This window comes from Oncorhynchus gorbuscha, linkage group LG03 (genome assembly GCF_021184085.1).
Source record: "Oncorhynchus gorbuscha isolate QuinsamMale2020 ecotype Even-year linkage group LG03, OgorEven_v1.0, whole genome shotgun sequence".
Classification (NCBI taxonomy): domain Eukaryota; kingdom Metazoa; phylum Chordata; class Actinopteri; order Salmoniformes; family Salmonidae; genus Oncorhynchus; species Oncorhynchus gorbuscha.
In genome coordinates, this window is record NC_060175.1 from 16,161,630 (window position 1) to 16,185,281 (window position 23,652).

At 43.3% G+C, this 23,652-nt stretch overlaps 2 protein-coding genes across 4 annotated transcripts; one reads left to right on the forward strand and one right to left on the reverse strand.

The window, feature by feature from the left end:
• Positions 1–318: 318 nt before the first annotated feature.
• On the forward strand, positions 319–12,789 carry LOC124026550 (neuronal acetylcholine receptor subunit alpha-4-like). The gene is made up of 6 exons (XM_046339463.1): positions 319–668; positions 1,218–1,369; positions 1,696–1,740; positions 1,844–1,953; positions 9,256–10,606; positions 11,248–12,789. The coding sequence occupies exons 1-6, from the start codon at positions 608–610 to the stop codon at positions 11,383–11,385; spliced, it is 1,857 nt and encodes a 618-aa protein (XP_046195419.1). The 5' UTR covers positions 319–607; the 3' UTR covers positions 11,386–12,789.
• Positions 11,696–23,546, reverse strand: LOC124026531 (NACHT, LRR and PYD domains-containing protein 12-like). 3 transcript variants are annotated; one of them, XR_006837291.1, is made up of 13 exons: positions 23,379–23,546; positions 21,795–21,913; positions 20,856–21,097; positions 20,537–20,671; positions 19,940–19,969; positions 17,612–19,376; positions 17,140–17,313; positions 16,355–16,516; positions 16,098–16,271; positions 14,823–14,987; positions 14,546–14,595; positions 12,335–14,355; positions 11,696–12,292 (listed from the first exon to the last, which is right to left on the reverse strand). XR_006837291.1 is itself a non-coding variant. In XM_046339454.1 (13 exons), exons 3-13 carry the CDS (start codon positions 21,803–21,805, stop codon positions 13,706–13,708), a joined length of 3,558 nt encoding a protein of 1,185 aa, XP_046195410.1. In that variant the 5' UTR covers positions 21,806–21,913; positions 23,195–23,285; positions 23,379–23,546; the 3' UTR covers positions 11,696–13,705. The 3 variants fall into 3 exon arrangements, 2 of the variants coding, with proteins under 2 accessions (XP_046195410.1, XP_046195402.1); XM_046339454.1 differs by adding an exon at positions 23,195–23,285 and having other exon boundaries at positions 11,696–14,355; XM_046339446.1 differs by having other exon boundaries at positions 11,696–14,355.
• Between the last annotated feature and the right edge of the window lie 106 nt (positions 23,547–23,652).

The following is a 23,652-nucleotide window of genomic DNA, read 5'->3' on the forward strand; positions in this document are numbered from 1 at the left end:
TTTTTTATATACAATATTCCATGTACTTAAAAAAATCGATGTTTTCAAATATGAATATGTATTGTATGGAGAGATAAAACACATTCTAAGGGATGCGTTTTCAATAGATAATGGTACGCATACAATACAGTACAATGTACCAACCCATTTGAAGTGACAGTGTAAGTGCCTTAGGGTTAAGTGTCCTGGGTTGAAAGAGGACAGGGACTGGCAGCATTTGTCTTGTGTTTGAGTGAAAGGCAGTACCTTCTAAAGAGGACAGAGAGAGACAGGACCATCTGACAGTGTGGTGGCACAAAGGGAAACAGAGGGTGGAAGTCCATTTTTTGTGCAACCTGCAGCCAAGGATGTTGTGCTAAAGAGGAGGTTGGATTCCAGAGGAATGTCGTCAGAAACAAATCAACATACAAAAGGGACATGACAACCTTTTGCTCTTTTTTTTAACGCAGAGCGAAAAGAGATATCAATTGAATCATTTAAATGCATCATGAAAATGAAGAGAGAGCACAGAAGGTGAACATGTAATTGTTTTATGACAACAGTGGACGCAAGCAGATGAAAGAGTTTTCAAATCTGGGTAGAAGAAGATTTTCACTTAGTCAAAAAAATGTCTTCGGTCAAGTGTTATCCTCTTGTAGGAATTTTATTGTCTCTTCTTCCCTTTCAAGGTCAGTCCCTTTTAAACGAATGTGTTGTTGATATCCTTATGATAATTGTGATGCACACAAATATATTGTACAAAGTACTTAAAGTTTGAATTAATGTGGATTCCACTTTCAGTCTTGTGTTTAGTATACAGGTGATTTACTGTATAACAATATAAGAAATCATGCTGCCAAATAGTTGGATGCATCTACTTTTGTGAACAATGGATAGTGAACATTGTAAGGACTGCTAATGACATTTTAAAGTTTAGAGTACATTTAATAATCTAAATTCAGTCAAATAATAATGTTATTTTATTTGATGATAACAGTATCTGTAGTTAAGTATTTATTTATTAATTATTGGACACACTTTGGGTTCCTCATACATGGAATCAGCATTTTAGTGTCCTGTTTAAAAGGTATATGTACTGCACATGGGTATATTTATAGGAAATAGCCCAATGTGGAAAACTACAGTAATACGTTGGGAACATTTGAGGTTAACTATGATTCTGTTCTCCACTTCCTCCTCCCCTTCCTTCCCCCTTCCTCCTCCTCCTCCTCCTCCAGTGTGTAGCCACCCCAGGGTGCGGGCTCAGGCAGAGGACAGGCTACTGAGGACTCTGTTCAGCCATTACAACAAACTGGCACGCCCTGTGGCCAATGTCTCTGATGTGGTGCATGTGCTCTTTGGGTTGTCCATTGCCCAGCTCATTGATGTGGTGAGGAGGAAATCAAACTTAAAATCCTTCAAAGCCATGCATACGCCAGAGTGCCAAAAATGTTGATTTTAATTTACTATTGTTTGGAGAATACTAATAGTTGATTCAGTCAAATCTGCATTTACACAGTAGCTCTTTTTCTTGAGATCAAATCAAACAGTGGTTATGGACTGTACTGTTTGAGTGCATGGTCAGAACTAACACACTTTGAAAACATTGTTATGACAGGGTTCACTGAATCCCAGCCTGTCTATGCAGATACTACAATGAGTAGGTGTATACCATCATCAACCATCTTTATACTGTTTGTCTTTTCTCAAAATCAGGATGAGAAAAATCAAATGATGATCACCAATGTCTGGGTGAAACATGTGAGTCCAATCAAAATGACACAACGTTTCTGTGTCTGAAAGATCTATTGTATCTGTAGTGTGATCTGCTCACACTGAGTTTCTATTGGTCTGTTTCCTCCAGGAGTGGAATGACTACAAGCTCTGCTGGAATCCAAAGGAATACGAGAATGTCACATCCATGCACATCCCATCCCATCTAATCTGGAGACCAGATATAGTTCTTTACAACAAGTATGTAATGTTTTAATGCTAAGTATGCTTGCTAAGTATATACTTTGAAACATGTCCTAAATGTTCACCCATATTAGGAAATTACTTACATGATTCCTTACCTTTAAAAGTGGTTTAATAGTTCCCTTATGTGTTGTGTGTAGAGTACAGGATGGACTTCTGTTAGTTTATATATATAGAAATAACAGGCATTAGTTTCATTAGTTTCATGTGTCTAAACTGCCTGATGAATAGTAAGGGAGAACTGAGAGGAAAGTAACACTTTTCTTTTTTCCCTAATTACTCAGATCAATAGAGCTACAGACACAATATGTTATATCAAGCAAATTATATACAGTGCCTTCGCAAAGTATTCAGGACCGTTGACTTTTTCCACATTTTGTTACATTGCAGACTTCATCTAAAATTGATTAAATAAAACAAATGAGTCAGGAATCTACACACAATACCCCATAATGACAAAGCAAAAACAGGTTCATTTATTTTTCTGCAAATGTATTAAAATAAAAAACAGGAAAAACGTATTTACAGAAGATTTCAGACCCTTTACTATGAGACTCAAAATTGAGCTCAAGTGCATCCTGTTTCCATTGATCATCCTTGAGATGTTTCTACAACTTGATTGGAGTCCACCTGTGCCAAACTGAGCAATTGGGGAAGAAGGGCCTTGGTCAGGGTGGTGACCAATAACCTGATGGTCACTCTAACAGAGCTCTAGAGTTCCTCTGTGGAGATGGGGGAACCTTACAGAAGGACAACCATTTCTGCAACAGATGGAAGCCACTTCTCAGTAAAAGGCAAATGACATCCCGCTTGGAGTTTGACAAAAGGCATCTAAAGGACTCTCAGACCATGAGAATCAAGATTCTCTGGTCTAATGACACCAAGATTGAACTCTTTGGCCTGAATTCCAAGCATCATGTCTGGAGGAAACCTGGCGCCATCCCTACCGTGAAGCATGGTGGTGGCAGCATCATGCTGTGGGAATATTTTTCAGCAACAGGGGCTGGGAGAATAGTCAGGATCGAGGGAAAGATGAATGGAGCAAAGTACGCACTCAGGACCTGACTGGGGAGAAGGGTGACTTTCCAACAGGACTACGACCCGAAGCACACAGCCAAGACAACGCAGGAGAAGCTTCGGGACAAGTGTCTGAATGTCCTTGAGTGGCCCAGCCAGAGCCTGGACTTGAACCTGATCGAACATCTCTGAAGAGAGCTGAAAATAGCTGTGCAGAGACGATCCCCATCCAACCTGTCAGAGCTTGAGAGGATCTGCAGAGCAGAATGGGAAAAACTCCCCAAATACAGGTGTGCCAAGCTTGCAGCGTCATACCCAAGAATACTCAAGTTTGTAATCATTGCCAAAGGTGCTTCAACGAATACTGAGTGAGGGGTCTGAATACTTGTTTTTGCTTTGTTATTATGGGGTATTGTGTGTAGATTGATTTCTGAAACTATCCGCCGCCATTGTCGCAACCCCTATTACCAGCCTGTTCAACCTCTCTTTCATATCGTCTGAGATCCCCAAGGATTGGAAAGCTGCCGCAGTCATCCCCCTCTTCAAAGGGGGAGACACCCTGGACCCAAACTGTTACAGACCTATATCCATCCTGCCCTGCCTATCTAAGGTCTTCGAAAGCCAAGTCAACAAACAGGTCACTGACCATCTCGAATCCCACCGTACCTTCTCCGCTGTGCAATCTGGTTTCCGAGCCGGTCACGTGTGCACCTCAGCCACACTCAAGGTACAAAACGATATCATAACCGCCATCGGTAAAAGCCAGTACTGTGCAGCCGTCTTCATCGACCTTGCCAAGGCTTTCGACTCTGTCAATCACCATATTCTTATCGGCAGACTCAGTAGCCTCATTTTTTTGGAAGACTGCCTTGCCTGGTTCACCAATTACTTTGCAGACAGAGTTCAGTGTGCCAAATCGGAGGGCATGCTGTCCGGTCCTCTGGCAGTCTCTATGGGGGTGCCACAGGGTTCAATTCTCGGGTCGACTCTTTTCTCTGTATATATCAATGATGTTGCTCTTGCTGCGGGCGATTCCCTGATCCACCTCTACGCAGACGACACCATTCTATATACTTCCGGCCCGTCCTTGGACACTGTGCTATCTAACCTCCAAACAATGCCATACAACACTCCTTCCGTGGCCTCCAACTGCTCTTCAACCGATCGCTACCTGCACCCGCATGCCCGACTAGCATCACCACCCTGGATGGTTCCGACCTTGAATATGTGGACATCTATAAGTACCTAGGTGTCTGGCTAGACTGTAAACTCTCCTTCCAGACTTATATCAAACATCTCCAATCGAAAATCAAATCAAGAGTCTGCTTTCTATTCCGCAACAAAGCCTCCTTCACTCACGCCGCCAAACCCTAGTAAAACTGACTATCCTACCGTTCCTCGACTTCAGCAATGTCATCTACAAAATTGCTTCCAACACTCGACTCAGCAAACTGGATGCAGTTTATCATAGTGCCATCCGTTTTGTCACTAAAGCACCTTATACCACCCACCACTGCGACTTGTATGCTCTAGTCGGCTGGCCCTCGCTACATATTTGTCGCCAGACCCACTGGCTCCAGATCATCTACAAGTCCATGCTAGGTAAAGCTCCGCCTTATCTCAGTTCACTGGTCACGATGGCAACACCCATCCGTAGCACGCGCTCCAGCAGGTGTATCTCACTGATCATCCCTAAAGCCAACACCTCATTTGGCCGCCTTTCGTTCCAGTACTCTGCTGCCTGTGACTGGAACGAATTGCAAAAATCGCTGAAATTGGAGACTTTTATCTCCCTCACCAACTTCAAACATCTGCTATCTGAGCAGCTAACCGATTGCTGCAGCCGTACATAGTCTGTTGGTAAATAGCCACCCATTTTCACCTACCTCATCCCCATACTGTTTTTATTTATTTACTTTTCTGCTCTTTTGCACACCAATATCTCTACCTGTACATGACCATCTGATCATTTATCACTCCAGTGTTAATCTCCAAATTGTATTATTCGCCTACCTCCTCATGCCTTTTGCACACATTGTATATAGACTGCCCATTTTTTTTCTACTGTGTTATTGACTTGTTAATTGTTTACTCCATGTGTAACTCTGTGTTGTCTCTTCACACTGCTATGCTTTATTTTGGCCAGGTCGCAGTTGCAAATGAGAACTTGTTCTCAACTAGCCTACCTGGTTAAATAAAGGTGAAATAAAAAATAAAATAAATTGATGAGGGAAAAAAACGATTTAATACATTTTAGAATAAGGCTGTAACCTAACAAAATGTGGAAAAAGTCTAGGGGTCTCAATACATTCTGAAGGCAATGTATGTCCTCTACCATTATCAACTGTAATTTAATTTCTATTGTAATTGAGTTCAAATTAAATAGACCGAGAACAGAACTACCGCAACGTTACTTTTGTACCTGCCGGCAGGGCGAGATTAACACAGCCTATTAACCATCATTTTCTCATCTCACTTTAATTGGAATGTTGTAAATGTTTTTCACCATTTTCAATGACTATTTATGCTTAGCCCTACCAATCTGGTGCTCCAGCTGTCCTTGTCATGCACGCTCCTCGTGTCCTAATAGAATAAACGTCTTCATTCTCTTCATAAACAGCAAAGTCATCATGCATATCCCATTTCCATGGCTTGACAGAATTATAAAGATATACATTGAGTGTACAAATCATGAAGAACACCTTCCTAATATTGAGTTGCACCCCCACCATCAATTTGTCGGGGCATGGACTCTACAAGGTGTCGAAAGCATCCACAGGGATGCTGGCCCATGTTGACTCCAATGTTTCCCACAGTTGTATCAAGTTGTCTGGATGTCCTTTGGGTGGTGTACCATTCTTGATAGAAACAGTAAAAAACTGTTGAAACTGAAAAACCGAGCAGCATTGCAGTTCCTGACACAAACCGTTGCGCCTGGCACCTACATTTACATTTACATTTAAGTCATTTAGCAGACGCTCTTATCCAGAGCAACTTACAAATTGGTGCATTCACCTTATGACATCCAGTGGAACAGTCACTTTACAATAGTGCATCTAAATCTTAAGGGGGGGGGGGTGAGAGGGATTACTTATCCTATCCTAGGTATTCCTTAAAGAGGTGGGGTTTCAGGTGTCTCCGGAAGGTGGTGATTGACTCCGCTGTCCTGGCGTCGTGAGGGAGTTTGTTCCACCATTGGGGGGGCCAGAGCAGCGAACAGTTTTGACTGGGCTGAGCGGGAGCTGTACTTCCTCAGTGGTAGGGAGGCGAGCAGGCCAGAGGTGGATGAACACAGTGCCCTTGTTTGGGTGTAGGGCCTGATCAGAGCCTGGAGGTACTGAGGTGCCGTTCCCCTCACAGCTCCGTAGGCAAGCACCATGATCTTGTAGCGGATGCGAGCTTCAACTGGAAGCCAGTGGAGAGAACGGAGGAGCGGGGTGACGTGAGATAACTTGGGAAGGTTGAACACCAGACGGGCTGCGGCATTCTGGATGAGTTGAAGGGGTTTAATGGCACAGACAGGGAGCCCAGCCAACAGCGAGTTGCAGTAATCCAGACGGGAGATGACAAGTGCCTGGATTAGGACCTGCGCCGCTTCCTGTGTGAGGCAGGGTTGTACTCTGCGGATGTTGTAGAGCATGAACCTACAGGAACGGGCCACCGCCTTGATGTTGGTTGAGAACGACAGGGTGTTGTCCAGGATCACGCCAAGGTTCTTAGCACTCTGGGAGGAGGACACAATGGAGTTGTCAACCGTGATGGCGAGATCATGGAACGGGCAGTCCTTCCCCGGGAGGAAGAGCAGCTCCGTCTTGCCGAGGTTCAGTTTGAGGTGGTGATCCGTCATCCACACTGATATGTCTGCCAGACATGCAGAGATGCGATTCGCCACTTGGTCATCAGAAGGGGGAAAGGAGAAGATTAGTTGTGTGTCGTCTGCATAGCAATGATAGGAGAGACCATGTGAGGTTATGACAGAGCCAAGTGACTTGGTGTATAGCGAGAATAGGAGAGGGCCTAGAACAGAGCCCTGGGGGGACACCAGTGGTGAGAGCGCGTGGTGAGGAGACAGATTCTCGCCACGTCACCTGGTAGGAGCGACCTGTCAGGTAGGACGCAATCCAAGCGTGGGCCGCGCCGGAGATGCCCAACTCGGAGAGGGTGGAGAGGAGGATCTGATGGTTCACAGTATCGAAGGCATCCGATAGATCTAAAAGGATGAGAGCAGAGGAGAGAGAGTTAGCTTTAGCAGTGCGGAGCGACTCCGTGATACAGAGGAGAGCAGTCTCAGTTGAATGACTAGTCTTGAAACCTGACTGATTTGGATCAAGAAGGTCATTCAGAGAGAGATAGCGGGAGAGCTGGCCAAGGACGGCACGTTCAAGAGTTTTGGAGAGAAAAGAAAGAAGGGATACTGGTCTGTAATTGTTGACATCGGAGGGATCGAGTGTAGGTTTTTTCAGAAGGGGTGCAACTCTCGCTCTCTTGTAGACGGAAGGGACGTAGCCAGCGGTCAGGGATGAGTTGATGAGCGAGGTGAGGTAAGGGAGAAGGTCTCCGGAAATGGTCTGGAGAAGAGAGGAGGGGATAGGGTCAAGCGGGCAGGTTGTTGGGCGGCCGGCCGTCACAAGACGCGAGATTTCATCTGGAGAGAGAGGGGAGAAAGAGGTCAGAGCACAGGGTAGGGCAGTGTGAGCAGAACCAGCGGTGTCGTTTGACTTAGCAAACGAGGATCGGATGTCGTCAACCTTCTTTTCAAAATGGTTGACGAAGTCATCTGCAGAGAGGGAGGAGGGGGGGAGGGGGAGGAGGATTCAGGAGGGAGGAGAAGGTGGCAAAGAGCTTCCTAGGGTTAGTGGCAGATGCTTGGAATTTAGCGTGGTAGAAAGTGGCTTTAGCAGCAGAGACAGAGGAGGAAAATGTAGAGAGGAGGGAGTGAAAGGATGCCAGGTCCGCAGGGAGGCGAGTTTTCCTCCATTTCCGCTCGGCTGCCCGGAGCCCTGTTCTGTGAGCTCGCAATGAGTCATCGAGCCACGGAGCGGGAGGGGAGGACCGAGCCGGTCTGGAGGATAGGGGACATAGAGAGTCAAAGGATGCAGAGAGGGAGGAGAGGAGGGTTGAGGAGGCAGAATCAGGAGATAGGTTGGAGAAGGTTTGAGCGGAGGGAAGAGATGATAGGATGGAAGAGGAGAGAGTAGCGGGGGAGAGAGAGCGAAGGTTGGGACGGCGCGATACCATCCGAGTAGGGGCAGTGTGGGAGGTGTTGGATGAGAGCGAGAGGGAAAAGGATACAAGGTAGTGGTCGGAGACATGGAGGGGAGTTGCTATGAGGTTAGTGGAAGAACAGCATCTAGTAAAGATGAGGTCGAGCGTATTGCCTGCCTTGTGAGTAGGGGGGGAAGGTGAGAGGGTGAGGTCAAAAGAGGAGAGGAGTGGAAAGAAGGAGGCAGAGAAGAATGAGTCAAAGGTAGACGTGGGGAGGTTAAAGTCGCCCAGAACTGTGAGAGGTGAGCCGTCCTCAGGAAAGGAGCTTATCAAGGCATCAAGCTCATTGATGAACTCTCCGAGGGAACCTGGAGGGCGATAAATGATACGGATGTTAAGCTTGAAAGGGCTGGTAACTGTGACAGCATGGAATTCAAAGGAGGCGATAGACAGATGGGTAAGGGGAGAAAGAGAGAATGACCACTTGGGAGAGATGAGGATCCCAGTTACATTACAGCAGCATGTTCAAGAAAGTTAATGTTTCCAACATTTTCTAACTACTAAACAACTATTGATTAGAACCATGGAGAGTTACCGCAACTCGCAAAGAAAACAAGCCCTGCTTCCACTTTTCCAGCACCATTTCAACATCATCTAATCACCTATGTTAAGTCTACTACAATGGCTAAAAGATGGAAGGACCATCCACCCCTGAGCAACGAAAGATACATTATTTTGTATCTTTTCTTATTTTTTTCAATGTCAATTTTTGGGTGAAGCCTTCACTTGGCTTCACTTGGCATTCATGAATACACGCCCCTAAGAGTCTAAGTGTCGTACCCCTGGTATATCTAAATAAAATTTTATTTTTTTATGTGGCGAACCCACTGCAATTCGACTTCAATAGGACATGCTGCAATACAAACATATTGTTTGTATATATAGCCACAGCCACTCATTTCTACCATTGATGACTGAAAAACAATGAGAGTAGACGGGCAATTTATCTTTATTGTCTAATCTGTCAGGCCATTCCTTAACATACAATCAAGCTCTATCATGCCTTCTTATCTCTAGTGCAGATGGTGATTTCTCCGTGACCCACCTGACCAAGGCCCACCTGTTCCACGACGGGCGCATCAAGTGGGTTCCCCCGGCCATCTACAAGTCCTCCTGCAGCATCGACGTCACCTTCTTCCCTTTCGACCAGCAGAACTGCACCATGAAGTTTGGCTCGTGGACCTACGACCGCACCAAGATCGACCTAATCAGAATGGCAGGCAATGTGGACCAGATGGACTACTGGGAAAGTGGCGAGTGGGTGCTGGTGGACGCCGTGGGCAACTACAATATCAAGAAGTACGAGTGCTGCCACGAGGTCTACTCTGACATCACCTATTCCTTCATCATCCGGAGACTACCGCTGTTCTACACCATTAATCTGATCGTGCCCTGCCTGCTGATCTCCTGCCTGACTGTCCTGGTCTTCTATCTGCCCTCTGACTGTGGAGAGAAGATCACCCTGTGTATCTCTGTGTTGCTGTCTCTCACCGTCTTCCTCTTGCTTATTACCGAGATCATCCCGTCCACCTCGCTGGTTATCTCGCTCATCGGGGAGTACCTCCTCTTCACCATGATCTTCGTCACCCTTTCCATCAGCATCACCATCTTCGTGCTCAACGTACACCACCGCTCGCCGCGCACGGACACCATGCCCCGCTGGGTGCGCCGTGTCTTCCTGGACGTTGTCCCCGGCTTCCTGTTCATCCGGCGGCCTGCCGCGGTCAAGGACAACAAGAAGAGGCTGGCGGAGGCCATGCAGAAGAGGGCCATGCTATGGGGTGAGCTGGAGGCTGAGCTGGAGGTCCAGGAGATCCTGGCCCGCTCCCCTTCTCTCTTCTTGGGCCAACCCATGGAGGCTTCCCTGCCCCCCAAGCTTCCCCAGCAACAGCAGCAGCCCCTGGACAAGTCCAGCCAGTACTCCATCCTCCCGGAGGAGCCGACCACCTCGTCCCAGCCAGGCTGCTCTTCTCTGTTCCTCCACCCTCTCTTCCCACCCAGGGACAAGCACCACGCGGCCAGGCCCAAGATGCGTTCCCTCAGCTTACAGTACGGCCTGGGTGAGAGGGAGCAGCCCCAGACCAACATCCGCTGTCGCTCACGCAGTATCCAGTACTGCTGCCTGCATGAGGAGGTCTCCTCCATGGGTAACGGCATGCAGCGGCCTCTCTCTCAACACCCGTCCCTGATGGAGGAGAGGAAGCAGAGCTGCTCAGCTGTCTGCAAGTATCACTCAGGCCTGGCCAAGGAAGCCAAAGCAATGACCAAGGACCAGCGGCTCCTCGTCTTATCCCCGTCCATGAAGATGGCCATGGAAGGTGTGCAGTACATCGCAGACCACCTCCGTTCAGAGGATATCGACTTCTCTGTAAGCAAGGGTCTCATCATTAACATGTAAACTGAGGAGGCAGATCTATAAGCACAGACCCAGGCCCCTTCAGTTTATCTACAGTATTTGCACTCTGAAAATAGAGAATATGGTACGTCAGGGCACCCTCAGTTTTAGCAATTTGTATGCTGAAGATACATATTGTTTATTTCTATGGATAATTATTTAAAATATATCAAAAAAGGTACATGGCACAAAACTCAATCGGGCTTTACAGTTAGGAATGCCAGTGGATACAGGACTTGGCATTTGCCGCACAATGCCAAATATTTCAGAGCACAATGCTGCATACTGTATTTCAATGGTGCGGCAGGGTAGCCTAGTGGTTAGAGTGTTGGACTAGTAACCGGAAGGTTGCAAGTTCAAATCCCCGAGCTGACAAGGTACAAATCTGTCGTTCTGCCCCTGAACAGGCAGTTAACCCACTGTTCCTAGGCCGTCATTGAAAATAAGAATTTGTTCTTAACTGACTTGCCTAGTTAAATAAAGGTTTAAAAAAATAATAATTAAATGGTGAACAACCTGAACTGTAGGAACACAAATTCTATCAATTGCAATATTTCAACAGTGATTCATTTTGTGTTTGAAGTAACTAAAAACGAATTTCTGTCATTATTCAGGTGAAGCAGGAGTGGAAGTATGTGGCTATGGTCCTGGACCGGATCTTTCTGTGGTTGTTCATCTTGGTGTGTCTCCTGGGGACCCTCGGACTCTTCGTCCCTCCCTGGCTGGCTGGAATGATAGACCTATCTGTCTGACTCCAAACACTTCTGAAGCCATTGATGCACATTCAAATTGTACAACTGATGAACAACTCACTTGCCACAATTTTGTTCTGCACAACATTAATTACACAAGCATTGTGGAGACACTGCACAATACTTGTGTAAACATTTGTGTGCAGAAAATATCAGTTGTAATGACAACCATTGTGTCAAATGCATTGTATATCAGTTGTGCAGACCCGAGTGTGAACAGGGCCATGGCGGATGTCACCAATGGACAGGAAACCTTCTCATTAATTAATTAATTGTGAAAAGGTATTTGTAGATAAAAAGTGACACATAATTGTTTTGGCAATGCTTTATTTTCCAGAAGCCAGCAGATGGAGCCAAAGGTCTCTAATGTGAAGGACTGAGAAGTTACATTGGGATTGTGGAAACATAGCGGTTACTGCCAAAATAATGAAAACAATTGAGAAAATGTGGTATACAAAGTATATTGAAAGCAGGTGCTTCCATACAGGTGTGGTTCCTGAGTTAATTAAGCAAAAAACATCCCATCATGCTTAGGGTCATGTATAAAAATGCTGGGCAGGCCATTATTTTGGCTACTATGGCTCTGCCCCATAGAATGACAATGCTCCCATCCACAGGGCATGAGTGGTCACTGAATGGTTTGATGAGCATGAAAATTATTTCAACCATATGCCATGGCTTTTTTAGTCACCAGATCTCAACCCAATTGAACACTTATGGGAGATTCTGGAGCGGGGTCTTGAGACAGGGTTTTCCATCAACAAAACATCAAATAATGGAATTTCTTGTGGAAGAATGGTGTCTCATCCCTCCAATAGAGTTTACACTGGAATCTATGCCAAAGTGCATTGAAGCTGTTGGTGTATGTTGGTGTTTCCTTTATTTTGGCATTTACCTGTATCTCTACCTGATACTATCCGTTTATTTTGGCATTTACCTGTATCTCTACCTGATACTATCCGTTTATTTTGGCATTTACCTGTATCTCTACCTGATACTATCCGTTTATTTTGGCATTTACCTGTATCTCTACCTGATACTATCCGTTTATTTTGGCATTTACCTGTATCTCTACCTGATACTATCCCTTTATTTTGGCATTTACCTGTATCTCTACCTGATACTATCCGTTTATTTTGGCATTTACCTGTATCTCTACCTGATACTATCCGTTTATTTTGGCATTTACCTGTATCTCTACCTGATACTATCCGTTTATTTTGGCATTTACCTGTATCTCTACCTGATACTATCCCTTTATTTTGGCATTTACCTGTATCTCTACCTGATACTATCCGTTTATTTTGGCATTTACCTGTATCTCTACCTGATACTATCCGTTTATTTTGGCATTTACCTGTATCTCTACCTGATACTATCCCTTTATTTTGGCATTTACCTGTATCTCTACCTGATACTATCCGTTTATTTCGGCATTTACCTGTATCTCTACCTGATACCAAAATAAATGGATAGTATCAGGTAGAGATACAGGTAAATGCCAAAATAAACGGATAGTATTTACCTGTATCTCTACCTGATACTATCTGTTTATTTCGGCATTTACCTGTATCTCTCTACCTGATACTATCCGGAAACAATAGGAATAATAAGCAAATGAAGTTTTATAAAATTATGTTTAAAAACAGCTTTAATAAAGCATTAGAGCATCATTTCTAACAATATTTAAGCTAGTTTAAAACACAGAGCCTTAGTCTAAGTTTACAAAGGCAGTCCAATTCTAATAATTTGTCCAATTACTGGCAATGTTCTGATTGGTCAAAATATCAAAATTGGGCTGCCTGTGTAAACTCAGCTAAAGTAGCCTAGATGGGACATATTTTAATATTCAAACAAGGAACCTTATTCTTTAACAGAAGAGAACATAGAGGATAGTGGCTCTGTCCGGTAACAGTGGGTGAAGGTGAATACTGTACATACCCTTGGAAATTAGGTCTCAACAATATTCCTCTACTTCTAGCATTAAGTCATTTATTCCTGAAACTTACGCCTATTCAATCCAGCTGTGCCCTACAGCAGCTACTATGTTACGTAGGTGGTATTTTCTTAAAGCTGTAAGGTTTAACGTGCTCTTAAATCTTGTTGTAATCAACACATTTTCACATTGACTTTCACGTTTTTATCCTCTTTCTCTGTGCTCTCGTGCTGTTGTTTTTTCACTTGCAAGAAAACTAAAATTCACAATGCAGATGTTTTCCCCTCTTGTGAATGTTATTGTGATTTCTTCAGGGTCACCTTACGATTGAAACATCTACCACAATCATTGTGTAAAATTAGCAATAGAAACATTTGTGCTTCTTCAGTTTCTGTAATGGAAAAGATCTTTATGAAGAACGCCTCCAGTTAAGGAAATACCACCCATTTCTTGAAATTCTTCCACCGATGGCCTCTTAGCCTCTACAGGATTACTGGCAACCCCAAAAGACACTGAGGAGTTTGTACTCTGGATTCCAAACGCTGGATAGAGGGGCTCAGTGAATGTGGTCTGAAAAGTGTGAAGGTGGGTCATTGTGTCAGAGGAGACCTCATAGAAGGAGACAGTGCCAGCAGGATGGTCCAAAAACACTCCTACTCTCTTGTTTTGCTCAGATAGCTTTGGAGGGGAGGTTATTTTAGTGGTTTTATTATTGAAGTCGGCAGAGTCATGGTACTTCGAGCAGGCAAGACACCAGGAATTGCCATTGGATCCAAGCTTACAGACACGACCATTTCCTTTTCTGCTGATTCCTTTATATGCCACTCCTATGACAGTCAAGTGGCCACTCCCCTCTGCCTCCCAGTAATGGCGCCCACTCAGACCCTCTGTACACAGCACCTGTGGACAGTCAAATCTCTCGGGGTGGTCAGGATACAGCTGCTGCTGTCGAACCCCTGTCACCTGTCTGTTTCCTTGAGACAGAGATAGGAGTCTGCTTACTGTGTTTAGGTCTAGAGTGGGCTCACAGGCATCTGTGGATGAAAAGAGAGGTTTAGAAGCTGGATCAACCCAATGTGTCTGTGTGTTTAAGTCACGGGTGGGATCTGAACTACCTCATCACTAAAGTGTCTTACCTCCACTACATTTACAGGAATAATGAATGTGTTCTTTTAGTACATTGACCAAAATAGATGAGATGTTAAAACAAAGAAACATACATACACTTCTTAAGCAGCTGTGGTTCTATCCAGATCTCTTCATTATGGTCCACACTGTGGCAGAGGAACAGAGAGTGAGTGAGTGAGTGAGTGAGTGAGTGAGTGAGTGAGTGAGTGAGTGAGTGAGTGAGTGAGTGAGTGTGAGTGAGTGAGTGAGTGACAAGGAATCAAGTAAAGTGTTGCCATTGGAATTACTGAAAGTCAGATTTCAATCTTGTGGTTCAAATAAGAGAGAAATATGCATACAAATGAAAGGATTGGCACAGATTTACTGTACTAACTTGAGATTACAATGGGCCTCCTCCAGTTTAGCAGAAAGAAGCTTCACGCCTGAGTCTCCTGGGTGATTGAAGCACAGGTCCAACTCTCTCAGGTGGGAGGGGTTTGACCACAGAGCTGAAGCCAGAACAGCACAGCCTTCCTCTGTGACTTTACAGAATGACAGCCTGCAGAGAAAAACAATTCTGGGTTTTACAACATGACTGAGGCTGGTGAGAGCTGAAATATGAACCTATCTTTTCAGAGATACACTACTGTTAAAGCATTTACATCTACATGTTGGTTATTTAGCAGACTGTCATGTTCGTCTAATGAATAAATGGACCAAGGCGCAGTGTGCATAGAGTTCCAAATGTTTAATTAATGAAACTCACCAAAACAATACAGAACAAAAACGACCGTGACGCTATGCAGTGCTCACAAGCAACAATACATAAACAAGATCCCACACCAAACAGGTGGAAAAAGTCTGCCTAAATATGATCCCCAATCAGAGACAACAATAGACAGCTGCCTCCGATTGGGAACCATACCAAGCCAACCTAGAAATAAATGAACCAGAATGCCCACCCTAAGCAAAATAGAGAATAAAGGATCTCTAAGGTCAGGGTATGACACAGGCATGCTTATCCAGCATTCAAATAGGGTAGGTAAGAGAACCACATATCACAGTCATTGTAAGTATAAGCTTTCTAAAACATCTATCAGAGAAATCAGAGCAAGTGAGGAAAGACAAGTGTTAGAGCAAGAAAGACAGTAAGGTGTTTTTATGATCTAGGGCTAGATGACATCAGAATGACATACGCATAGCTTTGTTTTGGCAGTGTCAAAGGTGGAACTGCGTTAGAGCTGTCAAATCCACAATCATCTCGTTGCGTTACCTGATCACAGACACTGCCATTGGATACAACGAAACCACACCTGACTATAATCCGACAAATCCCATGCAGCCGCGTTACAAACACTCAAATTAGACTGATGCATAAATCCCCCATCTAAATGAACATGAAAACATGCATTAGCCTCACATCAATGGTTTGACATTGGAGAGTCATTATTTCTAACATCGATAGAGCCTACACTTTCTAGCGCCACTTTGAACATCTAACACAGTAGGGATATAAGAAAGGGACTGGTTTGTGACACACAAGAGCAGCTGCTCACCGATATGTCACCTCATACTGCAGTTACACCTCCAACGCTGGTTGACGCTGGTTAACGCTCAATCTGATTGAATCCAAGCCATAGTAATATACAGTATGTTTGTAAATACTGACCTCAGTATCTCTAGTCTACAGTTTTGATGGCCTAGTCCAGCAGAGAGCAACTTCACTCCTGAATCCTGCAGGTCATTGTGACTCAGGTCCAGCTCTCTCAGGTGAGAGGAGGTTGAGCTGAGAGCTGAGGCCAAGTCTTCACAACAGTCTTCTGTCAGACAACATCGATTCAGCCTAAATGAGAGAAATAATAACATTACAACACACTAAGCAACAAGTAGCCAAAAAAAGAGGAAAATCACAAAGTAATGACTGACCTCAGTTTCTCCAGTTTACAGTGTAGGCTCAACAATCCAGCAGCAAGCAGCTTCACTCCATAATCCTTCAGTCTGTTGTAACTCAGGTCCAACTCAATAAGAGATAAGTTAAGAGAGACCAATATTTCACAAGACTCCCCTGTGATGCCACAGCCAGTAAGTCTATAAAGATGTGAGAACATACCATTGAAACAGGCTGGGATGAACTTCCCAAAAACATAAACATCATCTTTAGCATTAAGATTATTGTTCGTCCATTTTCTACCAGTGTACTTTTAAGATGTCCTTAATGCTAATTATGATCAACAAAAACAGACTTCATTAGAGCTTGCTCTGAAAATTAACCTCAAAGGGATTGTTTGGGATATTGGCAACGATACCCTTTATCTACTTCCCAAGAGTCAGTTGAACTAGTGTAAACCATTTTTATGTCTCTGTGTTCAGTGTGATGGACGTTGCCAACTTGCGTTAGCGCAATTGGAACTAGCTTTAGGGCAAGCAAATGCTACTGTAGTTAGCATTGGCCTCTAACTTCCTTTACACTGTACAGTCATATAAATGGTATTCACAAGATTATCTGACTCTGGGGAAGTAGATAAAGTTCCAAACTATGTCTTTTAACAAAACAATCCAACAATATTACAGTTTCTGGTTTTCTTAAAACTTCTTAAAGCATTGTAGGTTAAGGGATTGTAATTCAGCATTTCACAACACCTGTTGTATTCGGCGCATGTGTCAAATACAATTTGATTTGGTGATATAAAGATGTCTCCAAATGTACTGACCTCAGTGTCTCCAGTTTGCAGTGTGGATCCTCCAGTCCAGCAAAAAGTATAAACTCTCCATCATCAAACAGCTCACTGTTCCTCAGGTCCAAATCTCTCAGAGGTGAGTATGCAGATTGGAGAACGGAGGCCAGTGTGTCACAGACCTGATTTGAAAGAGTACAGCCAGACAGTCTGCAGAAACAGAGAACATATAATTTCAGTCTGATGTTGTGCAGGCCATGGCAAACTGTTGAATCCTATTTTATTTGGTGTCTGCTGAGTAGGATCGGTTCATAATAACTTGATCTCATGCAACCTGTTGTTCTGATAAAAAAATATATATATTAGTGAAATGAAAGCAAACGCACACAAATGGTTAGGGCTATTAGGTCTCTCAGCATACATACATATTATGAAAAATGTGGACTAGAATTATTCAGATTTCATAATTTTCTGGTATGTGTGAGATTAGTCTTGACTGAAGCCTTACATTGCCTTTCTGCAGTTTCTTACAGCTGGGAGCAGTCTGTCATGCCCCTCCTCTGATGTGTTGTATTCCACCAGGTCAAACTCATCCTGCACCTCCTCTGACATCAGAAGCACATAGGCCAGTGCTGAGCAGTCAGCAGGTGACAGTTCTTCTCCAGACTCAAGGAACTTCTGAACGTTCTCCTGAACTGAATTGTCCTTCATCTCAGTCAAACAGAGGAAAAGGTTTATGTACCTTTCAGGTGACACATGATGTGCACCAGGATTCTTGAGGTATTTTCTAATCTCCTCAACAGTCTCTGAGCTGATCTTTGTCTTTGGCAGTAGGCCTTGCAACAATCTCTGATTGGAATCCAGTGTTATGCCAACAAGGAAGCGGAGGAATAGGTCCAGGTGTCCATTTAGACTATTCATGGCTTTGTCCACCATCATCTTCAGCAACTCATGCAAGGGAAGCGCTGCAGAAGTATTCTCCAGGAAAGACTCAAGGGCCTTGATGTTGTTGCTCACACAGCAGTGAAAGACATGCAGTGCAGCAAGGAACTCCTGAAAGGTCAGGTGCACAAAACAGTACACCTTTGAATACAACCCACACTCTTCTTTCAGGAATTCTGTGCAAAACTCTGAGTATGTTGAGGCTTCACTAACATCAATCCCACAGTTTCTCAGGTCTTCCTCGTCGAATATGATATTGCCCTCTTGCAGCTGTTCAAATGCTAATCGTGCCAGGTTCAAAATTAAGATTTTCTTTGATGCCAAGATCTTCTGTCTATCCCTCTCATTCTGCCCCTGATACTTTTCATTTGCCAGGTTTATCTGAATGACCATGAGGCGAGCGTACATCTCAGTCAGAGTTGTAAGGATCTCTCCTCTCTCATTTCTCTGTCTACAAAACACATCCTCTAGAACCTTTGCAGTGATCCAACAGAAGACTGGTATGTGGCACATGATGTGGAGGCTCCTTGATGTCTTTACATGTGTTATGATTTTGTTGGCTAGTTTCCCTTCACCGAATCTCTTCTTAAAGTATTCTTCTCTCTGCGTGTCAGTGAATCCTCGTACTTCTGAAATCCGGCTGACCAAGTCACGGGGAATCTGATTTGCTGCTGCTGGTCTGGAGGTTATCCAGATGAGCGCTTTGGGACACAGAGTCCCCTTGATGAGGTTAGTCAGCAACTTGTCTACTGATGAGATCTGTGTCATATCAAACAGTGTCTCGTTGTTTTGGAAATCCAAGGGAAGTCTGCTTTCATCCAGACCATCAAAGATGAACAGAACTTCACCATCAGTGTAGTGCTTTACATCTTCTATCTCAGAAAGTTCAGGGTGAAAGCCATTTAAAAGTCCATGAAGACTGCATTGTTTTTTAATCAGATTCAGCTCTCTGAAAGGAAGCACAAATATGAAATCTACATCTTGATTGGCTTGTCCTTCTGCCCAGTCGATGATGAACTTCTTCACTGAGACCGTTTTTCCGATTCCAGCGATGCCCTTCGTCAGCACAGTCCTTATGCGTTCCTCTTCTCCATGTGATTGTTTAAAAATGTTATTACAGTCGATAGGGGTGTCTGGTGATGTTTTTCTCCTGGATGTATATTCAATCTGCCGAACCTCATGTTCTTTATTAACCCCTTCACACTCTCCCTGTGTGATGTAGAGCTGTGTGTAAATCCTATTAAGGGGAGTTTGATCTACTGCGGTGCCTTCTAACACCAATGCAAACTTCTTCCTCAGACTGGCTTTGTATGTCTTGAGAATATCATTCACTAGAATGAAATGTAAACAAAAACATGAAGTTCAAGTTATGAAGTAAAGCACCTTACTCTTATTGTAACCCTCTTTTGAATAAGTTTACTCTGTCACTCAGAAGCCACTCAAAGTCTCATAACAAAAATTCATGTGGAGTATATTGCTCCAGCTAACTGATTCTGAGATTCAAACTTATATCACCATTTTGAATTAACACCAGATCAAAATATATTTATGCTAAGTTGAATGAATTAGATCTGGGGAAAATGCCTAAATCTGTGGTGTTGTTTTTTTGTGCTGTCAAATACCAGGTTGTATGGTACGCCTGGGGCAGGCGTAATGAACTGATGCTCAACTCACTGGAGAAACAAAAGAGAGAAAAGACAGAGACTGAGTTAAAGTAGTCCACCATTCTATTCCTAAACAGGACAATCATCATTGATATAAGGTGTCAGGATATTGAATGTCCACAATAAAGTGTATAGGGCCGTACTTTAGTAGTATATAGAACAGTAGCAACACTTGATGAAGAATAGGCAGTAGATAGAATTACAAGAAATACAATGTTTGATGCCTTACCCTTGTTGTGTGGAACAGCTATGTGGGGCTTCTAGAAATAATAAAGAAAAACAATAATTATTGTAGGAATCCTACAGTTCTGAATATGAATTTAAGGAATCCTGGAGTAAGTAAATCAACCGTATGACAACACATCAGCTACCATCTGAACTGGGCAGAGAATAGTTGTCAATACCAACTTTTCAAATACTTACTGTAAGGTAGTCAAATATAGTTTACATAGAGTTTCAACTTAAAGGCAACTTTTTTCTTCGATATTCAAATACAGGTCTCAAAAAAACGAATCATATCTGAAAGTATTTTGAATAACTCTCAGAAAACCAAATAATATTTGAAAGTATTTGATTATATGCAAGTTATTTGAAAAAAAAAAGTTTTTGATGGCTGCCAAATACTGTATTCAAATAGTTGTAGTCACCTCCAAAGTAACTATTTGTTCCCCAGGGAAAATAGTTACTTTCCACAAAGCATAGTTAAAACTATAGTTATCCCAGGTCTGCACAACACAACACAACATAACATCTGACCTGAGATGTTTCACTAAAACCGGTATCTGTTCATACAGACATCAACTGTGTGAGAATGATAAAGTGTTCACCTGTTTTTGGCACAGTGATGATGATGTCTCTTACAGTAGAGTTGTAGATGAATGGGGCGATGATAGTGCTTCCGTCCTGAGCTCTAATGGAGGTTGGGATAGAAACTACTCTATGCTCCTCAACATGTTGGTCTTCTGTTAATTGAGAATCAAACAGAACAACATTGGCATAGTGACTTGAAAATTGGTGGTGAACATTCTAATTGCACGTAGATCCAAATGTACTTGGTCAATCATTTTGAACCATAAACATTTTAAGGATACTTTTTCATACATATAAATAAATAAAAAAATAATAATTTTCATAAAGGTGTCTTACTTTCTTGGTGTCTAATACCATGTTGTTGTAGTAGGTTCGGTTCAGAATGTGTTCTGGATCTCTTTCCACACTCGGGGCAGCCAGGGTCTCCTGATGGAGCAGGCTGGTCCCTGTAGCTGCCGATGCACTGTCTGCACACTCTGTGTCCACAGTTAAAAGAGACGGGGTCTCTCAGCCCCTGCTCACACACTGAACAGCTGGACTGATGCTCGTTCAGACCTGCCCTCCAGCTCCACTCACCGCTGAGAGAGAGAGAGAGAAGAGCTATTCAGTGTGTTTGTGTGTGTCTACTTGTTTTCCTACATTATCAGGACCTCATTGTCCTAACATTTCACCCTAATGTCCTGAAAAGGTAAGAAAACAAGTCAGGACATTTTTCAGGTCCTGAATTTGTTCAAATGCTATTTTAAGCTTTAGGGTTAATTTGAGGTTTTTGGGATTAAGGTTAGGGTTAGGGTTAGATTTAGGGTTAGGTGTAAGGTTAGGGTTAGGGTTAGATTTAGGGTTAGGTGTAAGGTTAGGAAAAATAGGATTTTTAATGTTCAAGCATTTGTACAGTCCAAAAACTTCTGGAATTTCACAAAAACATAGCTTTGTGCGTGAGTGTCATGTGTCTGTCACATGTCGTTGTGGCTATATTGAGGGATGTTGACGCAACATAAAAGACGGAAACAAATAAAAAACAGGAAGAACGACAAATTAAGAAAGCTTGTGCCACCCCTCTGCTGTGGCGAAACTGCCTGCTGAGCCAGCACGAGTGTTTAGCAATCAATACCATTAATAGGAAGTCATTGTTATTGTCATTAATAGGAAGTCATTGTTTATTTTCATGACAGGCGTCCACACGCAGGGTGTTGTATTGTCGGGAGGTAGAATAAACATGTGTATAAGACCATGTATCCCCCTCTTCTTCAATACCCATAGAGGACAAAAACCCACCTGTGTTCCATTACAGCGGATTTTACTCAGCACATGCAGTTGGATCCTTCATCATTGTAGACCTTCAACATCTTTTCAACAATGTCTGTCACATCGCCTCTTGGGATGGGTGGGAAGTCCTACAGAGTCACAGAAAAACCTGAACCAACTCATCTCCAGGACACCCAGAAGGTCTATAAGGGAGTGTGTCATGTTGACAAGCTGAAACATACACGTTAGCATGGCCACCAGATGAGAACTAAACTCTGTAAAACTGAGACTCATAACCAATTTATTTCTCTCTATCTGCTCCTATTATTACTTCAGAACTAAAGGGCGCAATTTTGCTCTTTTCAGAACTCACTTTCTATTTACAGAATAAATCCATAGCAGCAACGTTTTGGTCCGGAGCAGTGAGATCTTTATTTTATTATTTCTTACACACAGTGGGACAAACACAGGTGTCCCACTCTAAATAAAACTAGTTTTGATGCAGTGGAGCTGTGCCCTTTGCTTTTGTTCTATCAGTTTGGTGAACAAATATGTTGTTTTTCTCTAAAAGGGCAGCACTTATACAGTCATTAGTGCTGTGCACATCCCAGGCTGACTATATTTCAGATGCCTGCCAGATCTCACAACGCCACCACTGTTTTTATAATAGTCACGTTCCAGACAAACTACATTTCAGGCATTACATTGCATTAACCAATGGTTGTGTGCCACGTCCTTGACTGTGTATTCGGGCATCAGATTGCTATATCATAAGATGTGGTTAGCTGATATGTTAAATACCAATCCATGCGTTGTGAGATCTCGCAGCTAGGCGTCCGCAATGCAGTCGGCCTGGAACACGGCACTATCTTAAACTGCATTCCCTAGGTATGTGTTATCTACGGATATCTTACATAACATGGACACGTGATAAAAGAACACTTTGTTCGACTGGCCTGGCCTAAAGGGAGGTATGTGCACAGTCTAGCCACATGCTATTAATGTCATGTTGACGGTTGGTATGCAGCCATACCAATATTTCTAGTTTTGTCAAGTGGGCAGCTTGAAAGCCTGAGACCCACACTGAAAACAAGTGTTGTATAAAAAAACAACATTATTGTGTTATTCTCTAATTGATTTGTCCTTTATTAACTGTACAATTGTTTACTCTAAAAAATAAATAAATGTTTTCTGATCAGTCTCATTGCACAAATACCAATCTGTCTGGATACGTTGAGGTTTATGTCTCTTCCTGATAAATAACTTGGTTACTGTAAAACTTCTGTCAATCATTAGCCACAGTGGTGAGTAGCCAAATGCATTACAGAAAACAGTTGAACAATTCCTAAGCCATGACGTCTGGAGCAGTAATACTTTACATCAGAGTAGAGGTATTACTATATCATGTGGACAACAATGAAATGCATTACTGGGCCAATAAGTCATCTCCAAAGCACATTCCAGTCCAACCCGCCACAACAGTATGTGCCCACAACTTCGTTGCCTAGGTCATAGTGAATCCTGTAATATAAAACCAAACATTTTCCCTTTTAAGAAAACAAAAACGAACCAACTGGAAATGTATAGTGACATCATCTGGTCTGTTCTGCTTACCCTCTGTTCGTTTGATGGTTATGATGTGCGATCTTCTTCCTGCTTATTACACCCAAGACCTCCTGAGTCTGACTGGTTTGGTTTCAGTTATTGTCAGGTTGATATTGACTGTACTTATCAACAGTCCGATCTTACAAGCGCCAATCTGCATATATCTCTCTCTCTCTCTCTCTCTCTCTCTCTCTCTCTCTCTCTCTCTCTCTCTCTCTCTCTCTCTCTCTCTCTCTCTCTCTCTCTCTCTCTCTCTCTCTCTCCATTCATTGCCAAAGCAAGT

Bases quoted from the DNA above. Each gene is read 5' to 3' on its own strand.
- LOC124026531 (XM_046339446.1), bottom strand. The intron at 19,970-20,536 runs GTGAACACTTTA...TATTATTTCTAG, and splicing joins CATCACTGTGCCAAAAACAG to AAGCCCCACATAGCTGTTCC. The intron at 17,314-17,611 runs GTAAGGCTTCAG...CTGTTTCTGCAG, and splicing joins AGAAACTGCAGAAAGGCAAT to ACTGTCTGGCTGTACTCTTT.
- LOC124026550 (XM_046339463.1), top strand. From the start codon at position 608: ATGTCTTCGGTCAAGTGTTATCCTCTTGTAGGAATTTTATTGTCTCTT. The intron at 1,370-1,695 runs GTGAGGAGGAAA...TCTCAAAATCAG, and splicing joins TTGCCCAGCTCATTGATGTG to GATGAGAAAAATCAAATGAT. The intron at 10,607-11,247 runs GTAAGCAAGGGT...GTCATTATTCAG, and splicing joins CAGAGGATATCGACTTCTCT to GTGAAGCAGGAGTGGAAGTA.